This window comes from Sciurus vulgaris (assembly GCF_902686455.1).
Source record: "Sciurus vulgaris genome assembly, chromosome: 10".
Lineage (NCBI taxonomy): Eukaryota > Metazoa > Chordata > Mammalia > Rodentia > Sciuridae > Sciurus > Sciurus vulgaris.
Genome location: NC_136470.1, coordinates 86,222,545 through 86,236,865, shown reverse-complemented (window position 1 = coordinate 86,236,865; position 14,321 = coordinate 86,222,545). Strand labels below are relative to the sequence as shown.

The 14,321-nt window shown below is 44.4% G+C and overlaps 1 protein-coding gene across 1 annotated transcript in view; it reads right to left on the bottom strand.

Moving 5' to 3' along the window:
• Nucleotides 1-8,498: 8,498 nt before the first annotated feature.
• The window catches only part of MASP1 (MBL associated serine protease 1), a 67,801-nt gene continuing 61,978 nt past the window's right edge, over nucleotides 8,499-14,321 (bottom strand). Inside the window, exons 14-16 of the mRNA XM_079101469.1 lie at nucleotides 14,036-14,103; nucleotides 11,840-11,939; nucleotides 8,499-11,550 (exon numbers count right to left, since the gene is read on the bottom strand). Of these exons, the coding sequence (XP_078957595.1) occupies nucleotides 11,360-11,550; nucleotides 11,840-11,939; nucleotides 14,036-14,103 (359 nt within the window). The 3' untranslated portion in view covers nucleotides 8,499-11,359. The remainder of the gene's footprint in view (nucleotides 11,551-11,839; nucleotides 11,940-14,035; nucleotides 14,104-14,321) is intronic.

Sequence of the window (14,321 nt, the reverse complement as noted above, 5' to 3'; positions counted from 1 at the left end):
GTCCTTTTAGGGGAAGCAAATATTTGTAGTCATGGGATGTTAGAAATGGAAGAATGATTAGAGACTCAATCACTTTATTTCATGGATGACACAATGCAACTAGAATGTGGAAATGACTTCTTCCAAAACACACCACATAGTATAGAATAAGAAGCCCACGCCTGACTGGCTTTAGTCCATACCTCTTTCCCAAGACTCCCTGTGCTTTGCTGGGAAGAAGTTTGCAATTGAAGGATGTCTCACTTGTCTCCCTTATGGACCCTCATACAAGGGAATTTTTGGCTTGTTCACAGGCTTTGATCCTATTTTTTGCAAAGTCTTGTCTGGGACAATTTTTACTTTACACATATTGCCACATGCCACATGATGAACTTGTTAGATGTACTCGTTGTATAAATAAATTCCTCTGGGACATTTCAGGATTCCAGCCCTCTGCACACTGGCCTTGAGATTCACGCCAGACAGAAACCTACAGGCACTGAATTGTGGTTCTAAAGACTGGAATTCTTAGTATAGGGTCAGCAAGAAGTGCTGCCTCCATTGTTTCCCCCCAAATATTCAGAACTCTTCCTGGAATTAGGAACACTGAGAATTGAGAGGTCTACTAAATAAGGAAAATTCCCAATATAGTGAGTCCATACATCATCAAGGCTGTAAGTCAAATTAGAGACTAGGACCTTATCTCACAGGTGAGGAACTGAAGAGATATTAAGAATTCAACCCGCATTGTGCAGCATGGGGTAAGAGAAAATCATGACATTTGGTGCTGGTTTTGAAAGAATGTACATTTTTTTAAGCTGTCTATCTTATCTCAACTCCCTAAGGTCTCCCTCCCAGTGATGGGAACAAAGCCCTTAAAGCTGTTCCAGGAAACAACCCCAAACAGAGAGTAAAAGAGTAATTGGAGCAAGATAGTATTCATACAGTTAAGATATATATGATGTAAGATTACCAGAAACTGTTGACCAGAATCTACGCCCTGTTGTAAAACATTGTGAAACATGTTGTATGTTATCAGCAAACCGAGACCCCCTTTTGGAATTTCCCGGCAGTTTTGTTCCCCTTTTCCGTTTCATGTGCGACCCCTCCCGATGTGTGGTCTCTGCCTTTATAAACCTACAAGATTTTTTGCTCGGGACTCGACTCCTCGACTCCTGCGTGAGTCACAAGTTGGGTCCCAGCGCACTGGAATAAACACCTCTTGCGGTTTGCATCAAGTGACGCCTCCTGCAGTTGATTGGGGTTGCCATCCATCCATGGGACAGAGTTGGGGTTTCCTTTTTGGGGGCCTTACAGTTTTACCTCTTTCCAGCCCTCTTACCTTAGCAAGTCAAATGAGCTCCTTAAATCTCATTTACCTCCTCATCAAATGGAGATAATATTTCCTGCCCTGGAGGGCCATTGTATGGAATGAGTAATGGACACTACTGTCTGGGTAATGCCTGCTGTAGAGAATAAGCTTACTGAGCATTTATGTTCTTCTTCCTTCCTCTTTCCCTTTTAACTTGTGGATTCCCTTTTGAGGCCTGACAGACTCTTCCCCTCTGTGATTTCAGTCAAATTTTGTTGGTAAATGCTTTAGGAAAAAAAAAAAAAATTTCCCAGCCCAAGGTTTAGAACCAGTTTATTTTAATACATGCGCAATCATTTCTTTTTCTTCCTCTTAAAATGATTTCAAAGTCATGACTTGGTTTTTCCAGAAGTATGGTGGCCACTCTACATTCTTCAAAGATAGCTATTTTAAAAATTTCCTCAAACAGAAAACATCAGTGAATTATGGGCTCCATTCTTACTGGCTGGAATACCCCAGAAGGAATTTAATTCTTTTCCAAGTCTCTTTCTGGTTCTCTGCAGGACTCCTAGCTAAGGAATTTCCTCTGGAGTCATTTCTGGCAATGCATGGGTACTGCCACATGCAGGAAGGAAATGAAATCCGCCTGTCTTATGACCATGAGTGACAAGGTCTTCTGAAGGTGAGTGGGGAGTGAATGGATTCGGGCAGTGTTTTAGTCAGCTACTTCGCTGCTGTGACTAAAGGACCCGGCCAGCACAGCTGTAAAGGAAGAAAGGAGGGCTTGCGGTTTCAGAGGTCTTAGTCTATGGAAGGTGGCTTCATTCCTTGGGGCTTATGGTGAGGATGAACATCATGGTGGGAGAGGGTGGTGGAGGGAAACAGCTTACATCAGGTGGTCAGGAAGCACAGATAGTTTTCACTCTCCAGATACAAAATATGTACTCCAAAGCCATGCCCCAATTCCCACCTCCTCCAGTCACACCCCACCACTCCAATTAATCCTATCAGGGATTAATTCACTGATTGGATTAAAACTCTCACAGCCCAATCATTTCTCCTGTGAACCTTCCTGCATTGTCTCACATGTGAGCTTTTGGGGGACATCTCACATCCAAACCATAACAGGTAGCCTGTGTTTCAGTCCTGGCTTAGCCATCTTCTAGGCTGCTGGTCTTAGGTGACTTAATCTTTCCTCTCCCCTAAGTCCCAGTCTCCTCATCTGGGAAAAGTTAAGGTAAGATAATCAGAAGGGTCCCTGACAGCTTTCTTTGACTTTGTTCACGAACTGCTGCTTAACCTTTTCTGTCCTTAGGCATTTCTTTTTTTCTAATTTTTTTTTTATCTTTCATTTTTTAGTTTTTACTTAGTTATTCTATTTAGTTATACACGACAGCAAAACACATTTCGGTTCACTGTACATAAATGGAGTGTCCTTAGGCATTTCTGATGGTACTCTGACACTGATGCTTCCAATGAGTCATCTAATTGTTAGCCCAGGATTTTAGTCAGCTTAGGTTAGTTTAGAGACCCTTGTCTTCCTCCTCCTCCTTCTCTCCTTGAACTGGGGATTGAACCTAGGAACATTTTACCTCTGGGCTACATCCTGAGCTTTGTCTTTTAAATTTTATTTTGAGACAGGTTCTCACTAAGTTGCCCAGGCTGGCCTCAAACTTGCAATCCTCCTACCTCAGGCTCCTGAGTAGCTGGGATTACAGGAATACACCACTGGGCCTGGCTGAAGTTTGTCTTTCTATTTAGAACGTTTGTAACATATTCCTTTCCTTTGCTATCCAGAAGCAAACTTTTATCAATCTTACTCTCTCACTTTCTTTAAAGATACTTGAGTTTTTAAAGGCAGTTACCCTAAAAGTTGTGGTGTTATACAAGGACTTTGGGTGGTACTGATAAAATTTCATTCTTGGTCTTATCCCGTCATCTCTAAAACAAGCCGAGTAATTCTTCACTCTTATCTTAATAGAGTCATAGTGATATTTGGAAAAGTGATAAGACATCCCTGTTTTCAAGATTCATTCAATCAACAAATGTTTATTGAAGGCATATTATGTAGCAGACACTGGGGATATTACAGAGAGCAAAGAGACTGAATTGCTGCCTTTGTGGATAGCAGAGGAACTAGAAAATAAACAATGTAAGATGTGTGGATACATTAGGTAATGCTAAGTATTAAGGAGAAGAATAAAATAGGCAAGGGGTATTGAAAGGGCAGAGGATACAGTTACAATTTTAGATTGGGTAGCCAGGGAGTGTTTCACTAAGAAGGTGACATTTGAAAAAAAAAAAAAAAAAATGAAGGAACTAAGTAAGAGCAATAAGATGTGCAAAGACCCTGAGGTATTAGCAGCCTGAAATGATCAACTGGGAGGAAGCCAACGTGACTAGAGTATAGTAGAACTAAAATTGGGGATAAGAGCATGTATACCATAGGTCATAGACCTAGGTCATTGACAGGACATTGACTTTTTTCCTGAACTAGACAGGAAGCCATTATAGGAGTTGAGCAGAAGGTAGTATTATCTAATTTACTGTCACTGTGTTACTAGGATGTCAAGAGACAAGAATTGGAAGAGGAAAGGTTGGCTAGGAAACTCCTGAAGTAATTCAGGCAAGAGGCAACAGTGGCCTGTTCCGAGGTGGTGGCTTTGTACCTTTGTGGTAGCAACTGTGGTCGAGTCTGGATGTATTTTCCAGGTAGAGTGGAGAGGATGTTCTGATAACTCAGATGTGCAGCATGAACGAAGGAGAGGAGAAAGAGGCCCCAGGATTTTTGGTCAAGGCAACTGGAAGAATGGAGTTGCTACTTTCTGAGGTTAAGAAGACTGTGAGGAACATATTTGGGGACAATATCAGGAGCTCAGTTTTGGATGCTTTTCAGACATTCTGTTTGACAACAACACAAGATACGCCCAGGTGGCAGTCAAGAGAACATAGAAGCATCAGCATCTAGGTGATGTTAAATGTCTGTGAGTCCAGGTGAGAATGTCCCAGGACTGAGAGCAAATGGAAAAGAGGCCCGAGGACTGAACCTTGGGGCTCTCCATGCAGAGAGGTTGAAAAGATAAGGGAGAAACCAGGCGCAGAGAACATATCTGACTGAGCTTTCTGAGGCTTGGAAGTGGAGCTGGAACCGGAGCCCAGGTCTTCACCCTCAGGATTCAGAGCTCTTTTCAGTGGCCCAAGGCACCTGTCCTCCCTCAGCACCAATCATTTCTTGGGTTGGAATCCTGCTGATGTTCCTTGTATGGGATGTGTTGTTCTCAACAAGTCTGAGCAGGACATGGATTTTTGTCTCTGTTTTTTTTTTTTTTTTTTTAAAGTGTTTGAAGTATTTCATAATTTAAAATTGCACTAAAATAAAAAGACTTGGTGGGAGGCCCCAGCTGCCAACATGGATTTGTGAATTGGACACACAAACTCAGACCAAAGGGAGATGTCAGAGTTGTTTAAAGGAAGGATTCTGTTGTCTTGCATCCCACTGGTAGGCGTTGGTTGCTGTGGGCATTGATGGTCATGAATTAAATAAGCCACATGGTCCCAGGAAACTGACAAGATTGAATAATGTCACAGGATAATTAGCCCAAGGGAAGATGAGAGTTCTCACTTTTAAAATATGTCAGCATCTTCTGAGACATTGGGTCTAGACTGCATCCACACTGTACCCTTAGGACCCTAGTTTTCTCTGGTTGGTGCTGGCCAGTTGGTATGGATTAGGGTTTTTAACCTCTGTAGCAGTCAGCTTCACATTAGTACAAAATACCTGACACAAGCTTCTTATGAAGTAAGGAGAGGTTTATGTGGTCTCACTGTTCTGGAGGTTCAAGGGCATGGATCTGCATTGACCCAGTTCTTGTAAGGGCAGTGGATGGCAACAGTGGGGAACAGATGTCAGATTTAGCTCTCTATCTTGAGCCAGGCAACAGAGATAGAGGGGATAGACGGAACCGCCATCTCCTCTTGAGGGAAGGTCCCAGTGATCCAAGGGCCTCCTATTTGGCCCTACTTCCTGTAGAAACCACCTCCCCAAAATGCTACCCTTGGGACCACACACTTACCATGTGGTCCTTTAGGGGACACTACCCACATTTATGCCTTAGCAACCTCTTGCTTTGCAGAGCTCCCGCTGGGCTAGCAGATGTTGGTAGGGGAAACATTTCCTGCCCATGTTGATTTGTTCATCTTTCAGCATGCATGCCCTGGCACCGCCCAGGCCTGACACACCTTCCCTTTGTCGTAATACTGCTTTGTCTTAATACCCACTCCTCAGCAGGGACTCCCTTGAAGCCTTTGTGATCTGCCTAGATGTTGCAATTGTTCTGGCTCTTTCTCCCTGTGATCAGAAGCTCAATGCTGGGAATTGAGTCTGTGTTTTTGCATCCAAATAACATTTTCTTGATCTTTTTTTGGGGGAAAAAAAAAAAAACAAAACAGGCCAATGCATACCAGATGCTGGAAAGCATTGCAAAGGCCCCGTTTGTCTCCTTCTCTCAGGTTCGGAGCACCCCATCTTCCTTTCAGGAGACAAGCACAGATGCCAGCAGGTCACAGAAAGATCAGGGATTTAGAAAACCATGATTTCTTTGGGGGTTGGGAACTTTCCCCATTTCCCCTCTTTAACAAATTCATTCTGAAGTATTAACAGAGGTTGAGAATCCATAACAGATTCTTCAGGTCCATTTGTAGGTCCTCAGAATCCCCAGGGCAGATTCTTCTCCCTGCCGAGCATTGGCCTGCCCTTATTCAGAATCATTATGTCTATTGCCAGATGTTCCGTAGCCATCTTGTGTTTCCCCAAGTTCACTCTCCACGTTAGTGCCTCATTTGAAAGGTAAAGCTGATCTCAACTCTTCTTGATTCCAAAACCTTCAGTGTTGCCCCATTCCCCAAACCAAGCTGAGCATCCATGGCGTTTCTTGCCACCACACTTACAGATCTCCTCAAATGACATCATGTTCTTTCCCCCAACCTGTCTGTCTCCCCTCGGGATTCCATGTTACTCAGTTTTCCTCAAATATCCAGGGTCCTTCCATGTCCCTGTTTTCTTGTATGATAGTCCCCAGTTCCTGGAATGCATTCTCCCTTCTTTAGTTTATTACCGAAAAGTAAAATAATGCTGTTCTTTCCAGAAATGTCTTAGCAATGGCGTTACTACTGAGAGTCACAAAAAGTTCAGGATCATGGGCCAGAACAGGAAACCTATCCCATCCCTGTCTCTTACTAGATGAGTTATGTTAGTCAAAGACCCAAGCCTGGGAACCAGAGACTCCCACCTTTCTTCTGAGGCCACTTTCTGGTAGGATACCCTAGAACCATGACTCTCAAAAAGATGCAGATTAGAAATCACCTTGGAATCTTTTTTAAAGAAACCCCAATGCTCTGGCCTTCCATGAGAACCCTTATATCTCAAGCTCTATAGGGAGGGGCCTAGTCATGGGTACTTCCTTAAACTTCCCAGGTGAGTGTGTCCATGTCTGAAAAATACTGGTGAAGGCATTCAGGACTTGGGTTCCAGAGTTTATCAGAAACTGGCTTTGAATTTGGTTTCCTTTGTCTCCTAGTTCAGAGATCTTGGGTCATGTTTTTTGTAAAGACACTTTGATATTTGGAAGAGTTTTAGATTTATAAAAAGTAGTGAAAATGCTACTGAAGATTCTGTTCACTCTATACCAGTTTTACCTATTATTAACTTCTTACATTAGTATGCCACATCTGTCAAAATGAACCCATGCTGGCGTATCACATTATATTTCTCCTCTGTAGAGTTACTGCTTTCCTCCTTTCCATACTGGACACTTTGGAAGGAGGCCACTCTGTGCTGTCAGCACTTGAGGGATGGGCACTTCTGCTCCATCTCCTCAAGGGTATGTACATGAATTATTTGCCATTCTTCTCCATGGGAAACTTGTCTAGTCTTACAATTTATTGATTTGTATTTGTATTCAGTTGATACTTTGGGTTGTTACGCAACACTAATTCATTTGTTTTGTCGCTTGAGTTTGTTTCAGCTTCGGCTTTTGGGAATCTTTCCACTGGTTCCTGTGTCCATTTGACATAACCTGCCGTTGAGGAGATCTTTGAGCACTTTTAAAATTTTGGGCACTGTAAGATACTCCATGTTCATCTTGAATATTTTCTGCTCCTGTCCTAGAGTCACCCATTTCTTCGAGGGTCCCTTGTTACTTTTACTGGAGAACAGAAACCAAGATATGAGCATTATGTGTACTCATTGCTGCTAAGATGTCATTGCTTCTAGGTTGGGCCACATTTTTAACTTAATTTTGCTTCAGTTTGCTCAGCAGTAGAATGGGGATAATAATAGTGCTTTCATCAGAGGTTGTTGTCAGGGTTAAATTATAGAAAGTGTGTAAGAGCTTAGTGAAGTCTTGACAAGATAGTAAATGCTCAAAAAATGTTAGTGATTATTATTTCCTATAGAATATGTTTATGTTTTAGCTAAGTTTATAGTTTCTCAAAAAGTATTGTTTCCTGTCTGTGAATTCACCTGATTGAACAATCTCAGGGGAGGGCAAAGGTTTTCCTGCAAGTTTATAGATGGAAAGATTAAATGGATAAGGGAGTCAACCTACCTTTCACTAGTCACCCTAAGACTCTTGATTTCAATACCCATTCCAGACCAAGACTGGCTGTGTCTCTGCCACATGGGTGATTTAGATTTCCCTCCCTGACTTGTCTCTTATTGGAAGTGCCGCCTCTCTCTTAGTGCTGCCATTTCTTTGCTTCATGCTATGAGTGAGATTAGCTCATGGCAGCAGCAAAGTATGTACTCTAACCTAGAGCAGGTCAATCTAGACATGGTGACACATTTTCTGGATCAAACATTGAATACATGACCTGAAAAACTTTCTTTTTTCCTAATCAGAGTTTGTGGGTGGCATTCAAAAAATGAAATTTGGGTACTGAAACATTGGCATTATGGGATATTCTAATAATTGACAGGAACAATAGCACAGTGTATTTAAAAAGAATGTACCCAAAAAACCTAAGATAGGCTTTTGTGTCTATGACATGACTTTCCCATCATAGTCTCTCTGTCTCTCTGTCTCTGTCTCTCTCTCTCTCGATCTTTTCATGGAACAGTGATCCTAATCAAATAGAGCAAAATTTTGAAACATGAAAACAACTCACTAGAATCATCAGTGCATGAAAAAACATACAAGCCAAACAGAGATTTTTGACTCAATACAGATGTTTATTGGAGCAAATGTGTAGTTTCCCATAAGAACAGCAGCTTCTGTTGCTAATGAAATCCAGGGGCGATCACTAGTGCTAATAACAGCATTCATGGTATGAAATCACAGCTTCAGTTATCCAAACTATATTCTAGGGAGGTGGATTTTGGTTGCATGGAAGAGAGACCTTTTTAGTTTTTGTTTTTGTTTTGGTACCAGGGTTGAACCCAGGGGTGCTTTACCACTGAACCACATCCCCAGCTCTTTTAATTTTTTATTTTGAGCAGGGTCTCGATAAGTTTCTTAGGGCTTCGCTAAGTTTCAGAGGCTAGTTTTGAACTTGTGATATCCCTGCCTCAGCCTCCCAAGTCACTGTGATTAGAGGTGTGCACCACTATGCCCAAAGAGAGACCTTTTTAAGAGCAACATATTTTAAAGTTGGAATGGGCTGCATTTGGAGGTAGTGAGTTTCTCATCAGAAAGGCTCAGGGATGAGGTCGTAGAGCTCGGATGGCTCTGACACGCCTGTTCTCTACTGCTGTGACTCTGTAAGATGTGTGGGTTTGCTGGACATTAGCAGCAGTGCAGGACCTGCACATTTAGTAAATGCTTATAGGTCAAGGGGAAGCCCAGGTTCCACTGCCTATTTCCACATTTTTCTCTGAATAAGAATGAGGTTGCATTCGGAATAAACAGGATAAACTGGGTCCAGTCAGAAATCAGTGTCTTCACATAAGTCCACAGGCTATGTCCTGTTTAGTACTCTGACTCTAAGGATAAAGGCTCTTTTAGATATTGGTTCTCATCACAGGACACTGGTCTGCTGGATGTGCCATTTCATGGGAGAAGCTTTGGTAACTGAGGCAAGCGTGAGTAAATGTTTACTCATGTAAATATTTCCTCCATCTGGAAGGCCTCCCTCTGTCTTACCCATTGAGATGCCTGCCCTCCTCAAAGCCATCTCCTCCTGGAAGCTTTTCTGGCATTTCCTTCCCCAGTACCTCCATAGCAGAATGGCTTTTCTTCGACCTCCGTGCCTCTTCTAAACTTAGCACTTCGTGGGTACATTCCTGTACACTGCATTTACTTATCTCTGTGTCACGTCTCTCAGGAGGAGCTCCTGGAAGGCATGACTCACAGTCCTCTCATCCCACTACCCCTGCAGCAGACAGCACAGTCTGAATTGGGAAAGGTACAGTGTCTTGAAATGCCTTGGGATGATTTCAAAGCTTGGTGTCACAGTTATTCCTTGGCATTTTATGCAGAGATCCAGCTTGCTGATTAGTATCTGATGAAGCTGGGCCCCCTTGTGATCTTCCCTTTACAGAAGGAAAAGCAGGGCACACAGAAGTAGAAGGACTTGCTTAGAGCAGAGGCAGATTCTGCATCCCTGTCCTGCACGTTCAGCTGAGGGCTTAATGCCTTCTACTTGCTCACTCCCTGTTGTCTTCCTCGTTCAGCAAGAGACCCAGAATGACCATAGCAGCTGCAGTGCAGGTCAAGAGCTCAAATTCCCCATCAAGAGACATTCTGACAGAATGGAAGACAGGGACTTGGGGCTTCGGATCCCTGGAAAGCTTGTATCTTGGAGCTCTGGAGTTGAGGAGGTCTCTCCAAGCTCGCTGGGTGAGGAAGCAGTTCTTGGATGAGGGAGGAGTACTACTTGGGAATATTCATGACCTTGCAAAGCTAGGAGGCTCAGGGTGATGCACAGGGGGAGAAGTGGGGGAATGGCTGCCTGGGGCCATGTGTGGATCTGTGGACAGAGAGCGCAGGGGCCCTGCCAGCGCTCACCAGCCGCAGTCCAGTTCTAGGGAAGGAAAGGAGTCCAGGGACCAGAGCAGGTGCTCTTCTCAGGAATAAGGAAAGATCCCTTGTCTGCTCTTGCCTGGGCTGTCTTTGGGAGGCAGGGTGTCGTGGGCAGCAGCAGCATTTTGTTTCCATCTAAGTTCTTTGGAAGTTAATGAATTTTGGCCTTTGGGTTACTTTGGCTTTAAGTCATCTCATCAGGGAAAACAGGATTTCATGGGGTCGTGGGTTGTCAGAGCTGGGAGGGTCCTCTGAGATGAGGGGAAAGGACTTGCATAAGGACCCAGGATGAGCTGGGAGGGGGACCGAGCTGGTTCTAGCACCAGACATCTGACTTCCCAGTCCACCCTCCCCAGTCTCTCTCTTGGCCCTTGCTTCTCTGTCACTTTCAAAATTTGGTACCTAGCTCAAGTACATAACTGCCTTACTGTGGGGCGTGCCACAGGACTACATTGTCTTTTTTACCTCTTAATGGGTGGGGGGCAGTTGGGATTGGGAGAGCTGCATGTGGCAAAGAAGCACAGAACATTAGAGAGGGCAGCTCAGGGAGATGGTCAAGGTGTGGGGGAGGGGGAGGGGCAGCCTGTCACTAATCAGGCTGGAGCCCCAGCCAGGGGCTTGCAAGCAACTTCATTTGCCTGTAGACAATTGATCTAAGTCACATCTATTGGACACTTCATTTAGGCTATGCACTGGGTTAAGTGCTATGTATATATTAATTAATTTCTTTCTCATCAGACTTTTGTGAGGTAGGTAAGGTGTGTCACTTGCATCTTACGGATGAAGAAACAGAGTCAGAGGCTAAATCAGCTGTCTAGCATTCCTGAGCTTGTGCATGACTGAGCCTGGATTTGGCCTTGAGTTCTGCCCACTCTGCTACTTTGCCTCTTTAAAGAGAGGGAAAGGAGGAAACATGCTCCCACTCTTGCTCTTTAACAGGTGGGCTGAGTGGGTGAAGGGCGAGGGACCAGGGAGAAATGGCTGCATGCATTAGATCACTATCTTCTGCTGCTGACTGACCACAGGAGGTGGGGCTGGCTGAGAACTGAACTCAGTTGCTCACCCTGGTGACCCTCTGGATCCAGTCCTTGTTGTGGTAGATGTCGGAATACACTCCGTAGCGGTCCTTCTTTCCACAGTCCTCGCCCCAGGACACCGTGCCCACCAGGTACCATTGGCCTGTCTCTCTATTCAGAGTCACCATGGGGCCTCCAGAGTCACCCGCACAGGCGTCCTTCCCCCCTGGATGTAAAGGAGATGCAGCTGAAAGTTAAGGTGCTCCCTTTGCCAGCCCAAATCCAGAGGAGGCATCCTTCTCCCCATGTCTGACTCGTACTTTAGAGAATTTGGCACTAGGGGGCGCAGCAGACCGTGTGACCCAAACCTGGGCTCTGAGCCTCAGAGCTCAAAATAATTTTAGAAAGTGCTGGTTCAAGGATGAAAATTCCTTAGCACTTTTCTCTTGAATGCAACAGAATCTCTCCTTCGCTGCTGGGTGCTGGTGCCCATGTTTTGTGTCAGCTTGACCTACCTTCCTTCTCCCCAGCACAGATCATGTCCTTGGTCACGTTCTTCTTCAGCGGAGCATAGGCCTCCTGGCAGGTATGGTGGTCAACAATCTGGATTTCAATCTGAAACACAAGGCTATTGTTGGTTCCCCGTCCCCTTGCCATACTGACACCCCTGGAGCTGTTGTGGTCTCAGACACTGAACTGTGGTGCTGGTGAAGGAACAATTGAACGGAGCACCAGGGCTCATTCTGGTACACTCTCAGCTCTGAACTTGCTACGCGACCTTGTACAAGTAACCCTCCCAGGACTCAGTTTTTACATCTGTAAAATGGAGATACTACTACTTGTCTAGCACATGCATCAAATTTGACATTACAAACAAAAAGCATGGTCTGTTTTCTTTCCCTTGCTCTTACTGTGAGAAGGGGCATATGGCTTAATCACCATTTCTCCAAACTCCAAGGTTATTTCCTCATCCAAAAAGTGGGAGCCATAGTGTTTTACATACTAATCACATGGAGTTATTTGCATTCGAATGAGAGCTTTGTAAAGTATAAATGCCGTAGCTATCAGGTACTTTAGGGGTCATCATGGCTTGCTTTATAGCAAACATTCACTTCTCCCTCACTCCAGGATGAGCTTCTAGACACCAAGTCTGTATGTTGTCCATTTCTACGTTGCATAACTTGGAAAATAGTGGGCGCTCAATAATTTTTGAAAACCAGGGTGATAAATGGATACATAAAAGCAAGATATCGTGATCACCGTCATTCTTGATTCAGCATGGGGTAAATATTGGAATAAATATCTGAACTAAAAAGGGGAAACATGAGTCTCACTCAGTCAGGCCAAGAACTGAATGGACCATGTGCTCCAACATATACCTTCTGTTGGTCCTTGTTAAGAGGAAACCAGAGCTGTGCACAGTGATGCACGCCTGTAATCCCAGCGGCTTGGGAGGCTGAGACAGGAGGATTGAGAGTTCAAAGCCAGCCTCAGCAACAGTGAGGCACTAAGCAACTCAGGGAGATCCTGTCTCTAAATAAAATACAAAATAGGGCTGGGGATGTGGCTCAGTGGTTGAGTGCCCCTGAGTTTAATCCCCTGTATAAATAAATAAGTAAATAAATAAACAAACAGATAAACAAATAAGAGAGATCCAGAGGCCATTCAGATTCTTCTGGGCAGGGCCTTGCCTGGGTAAGTGGGAAGAGGAAGCCATGTGTGAGGGCATGTCCACAGTAAACTGTCAAGTACCTGATAAACCTCTGCTCATCTTTGAGCATCACTTAAGTGTCACGTCCTTCGGGAAGTCTTCCTCAATCCCCAAGGCAAGATCGGATCCTCTGTTATACGTTCCAGAGCATCCTGGTCTTCTCTGTCATTGCCTTCATCACACCCATAAGTACTTTCTGCTGGACCCACTTGACTGTAAGCCCAAGGAGCCTGGGAACCAGATCTGTCCTTTTACCTGCCTTCCACCCAGCACACCTAAGAGCTGCTATACAGGAGACACTAAGTAAATACCTGGGAGTTCAGGAATGAAGGGATGACTGGTTGTTGCAGATATAGAAGTTTAAAGTGTGTTAAAACAACGTATGGGTTTAGAAGCTAGCCGTGTCACAGAAGTCAGAGATGTTAGAGCCAGGCAGTTCTCAGAGGTCACTAGTGTTGCACATGAACTTGGCAGTTTGAAATTATATGTTATGGCCTAAAGAGGTAAAATGACTTTTTCACATAATTCAATAAATGAGTAGGAACCAGGATGTGCAGCCATTGCTTGGCTCTCTATGTCTACTTCAGTATACTTTTCTAAAATGACAGGAGTGTGACTAAATTCAATAGTGAGGTTTAGTTCTGCAAGGACTGTGGTTCTCAAGAGCCTGTCCCATTCTTGGCTAAATTGGCATGTAGTCCTCATGATGTAGAGATGAATCCTGAACCTTTGGGGTGTCCAAACCTGTTGTTTTCTTGGAGAATTTCCATAATCTGAGGCTTTAATAAGCTACCAAGGTCATTGAACAGTGTTTGAAGGCTAGAGTTCACAACCGGCAGAGTGAACAAATAGAGGTTTCTGAACTTTGGAGGGGAACCTGGGCTTCTGGCATCTCTTTCACCAGCCTGCCCAAGTCTCCAAATCCCAAGGACACATGTGGAGCACAAAGGCCAGGGAGGGCCAAGATGTCACTGTTTGTAGGATATGGATTGAACTTCACCTCCATCAGGGTCTCTGGGAACTTCTTCAAGAACTGCTTCCCCCAACCGCTGACGATGACCATGGTTCCTGGAAGAGAGGAGACACTGTCAGGACAAGGTGGCTGTCTGCGGGGTGTTCAGAGGGCTGCATCTTGCAGTTTGATTCCCCTCTGCCTATAGAGGAAGGGCGGAGTTTGCTATTTAGAGAAAGGCAGCAAGGTGGAGAGGAAGATGGGAAAGGCTGCTGGGTTGGAGGTGATCTGTGACAGAAGAGGGGATGTTTGTTTCTATGATATGTCACCTGAT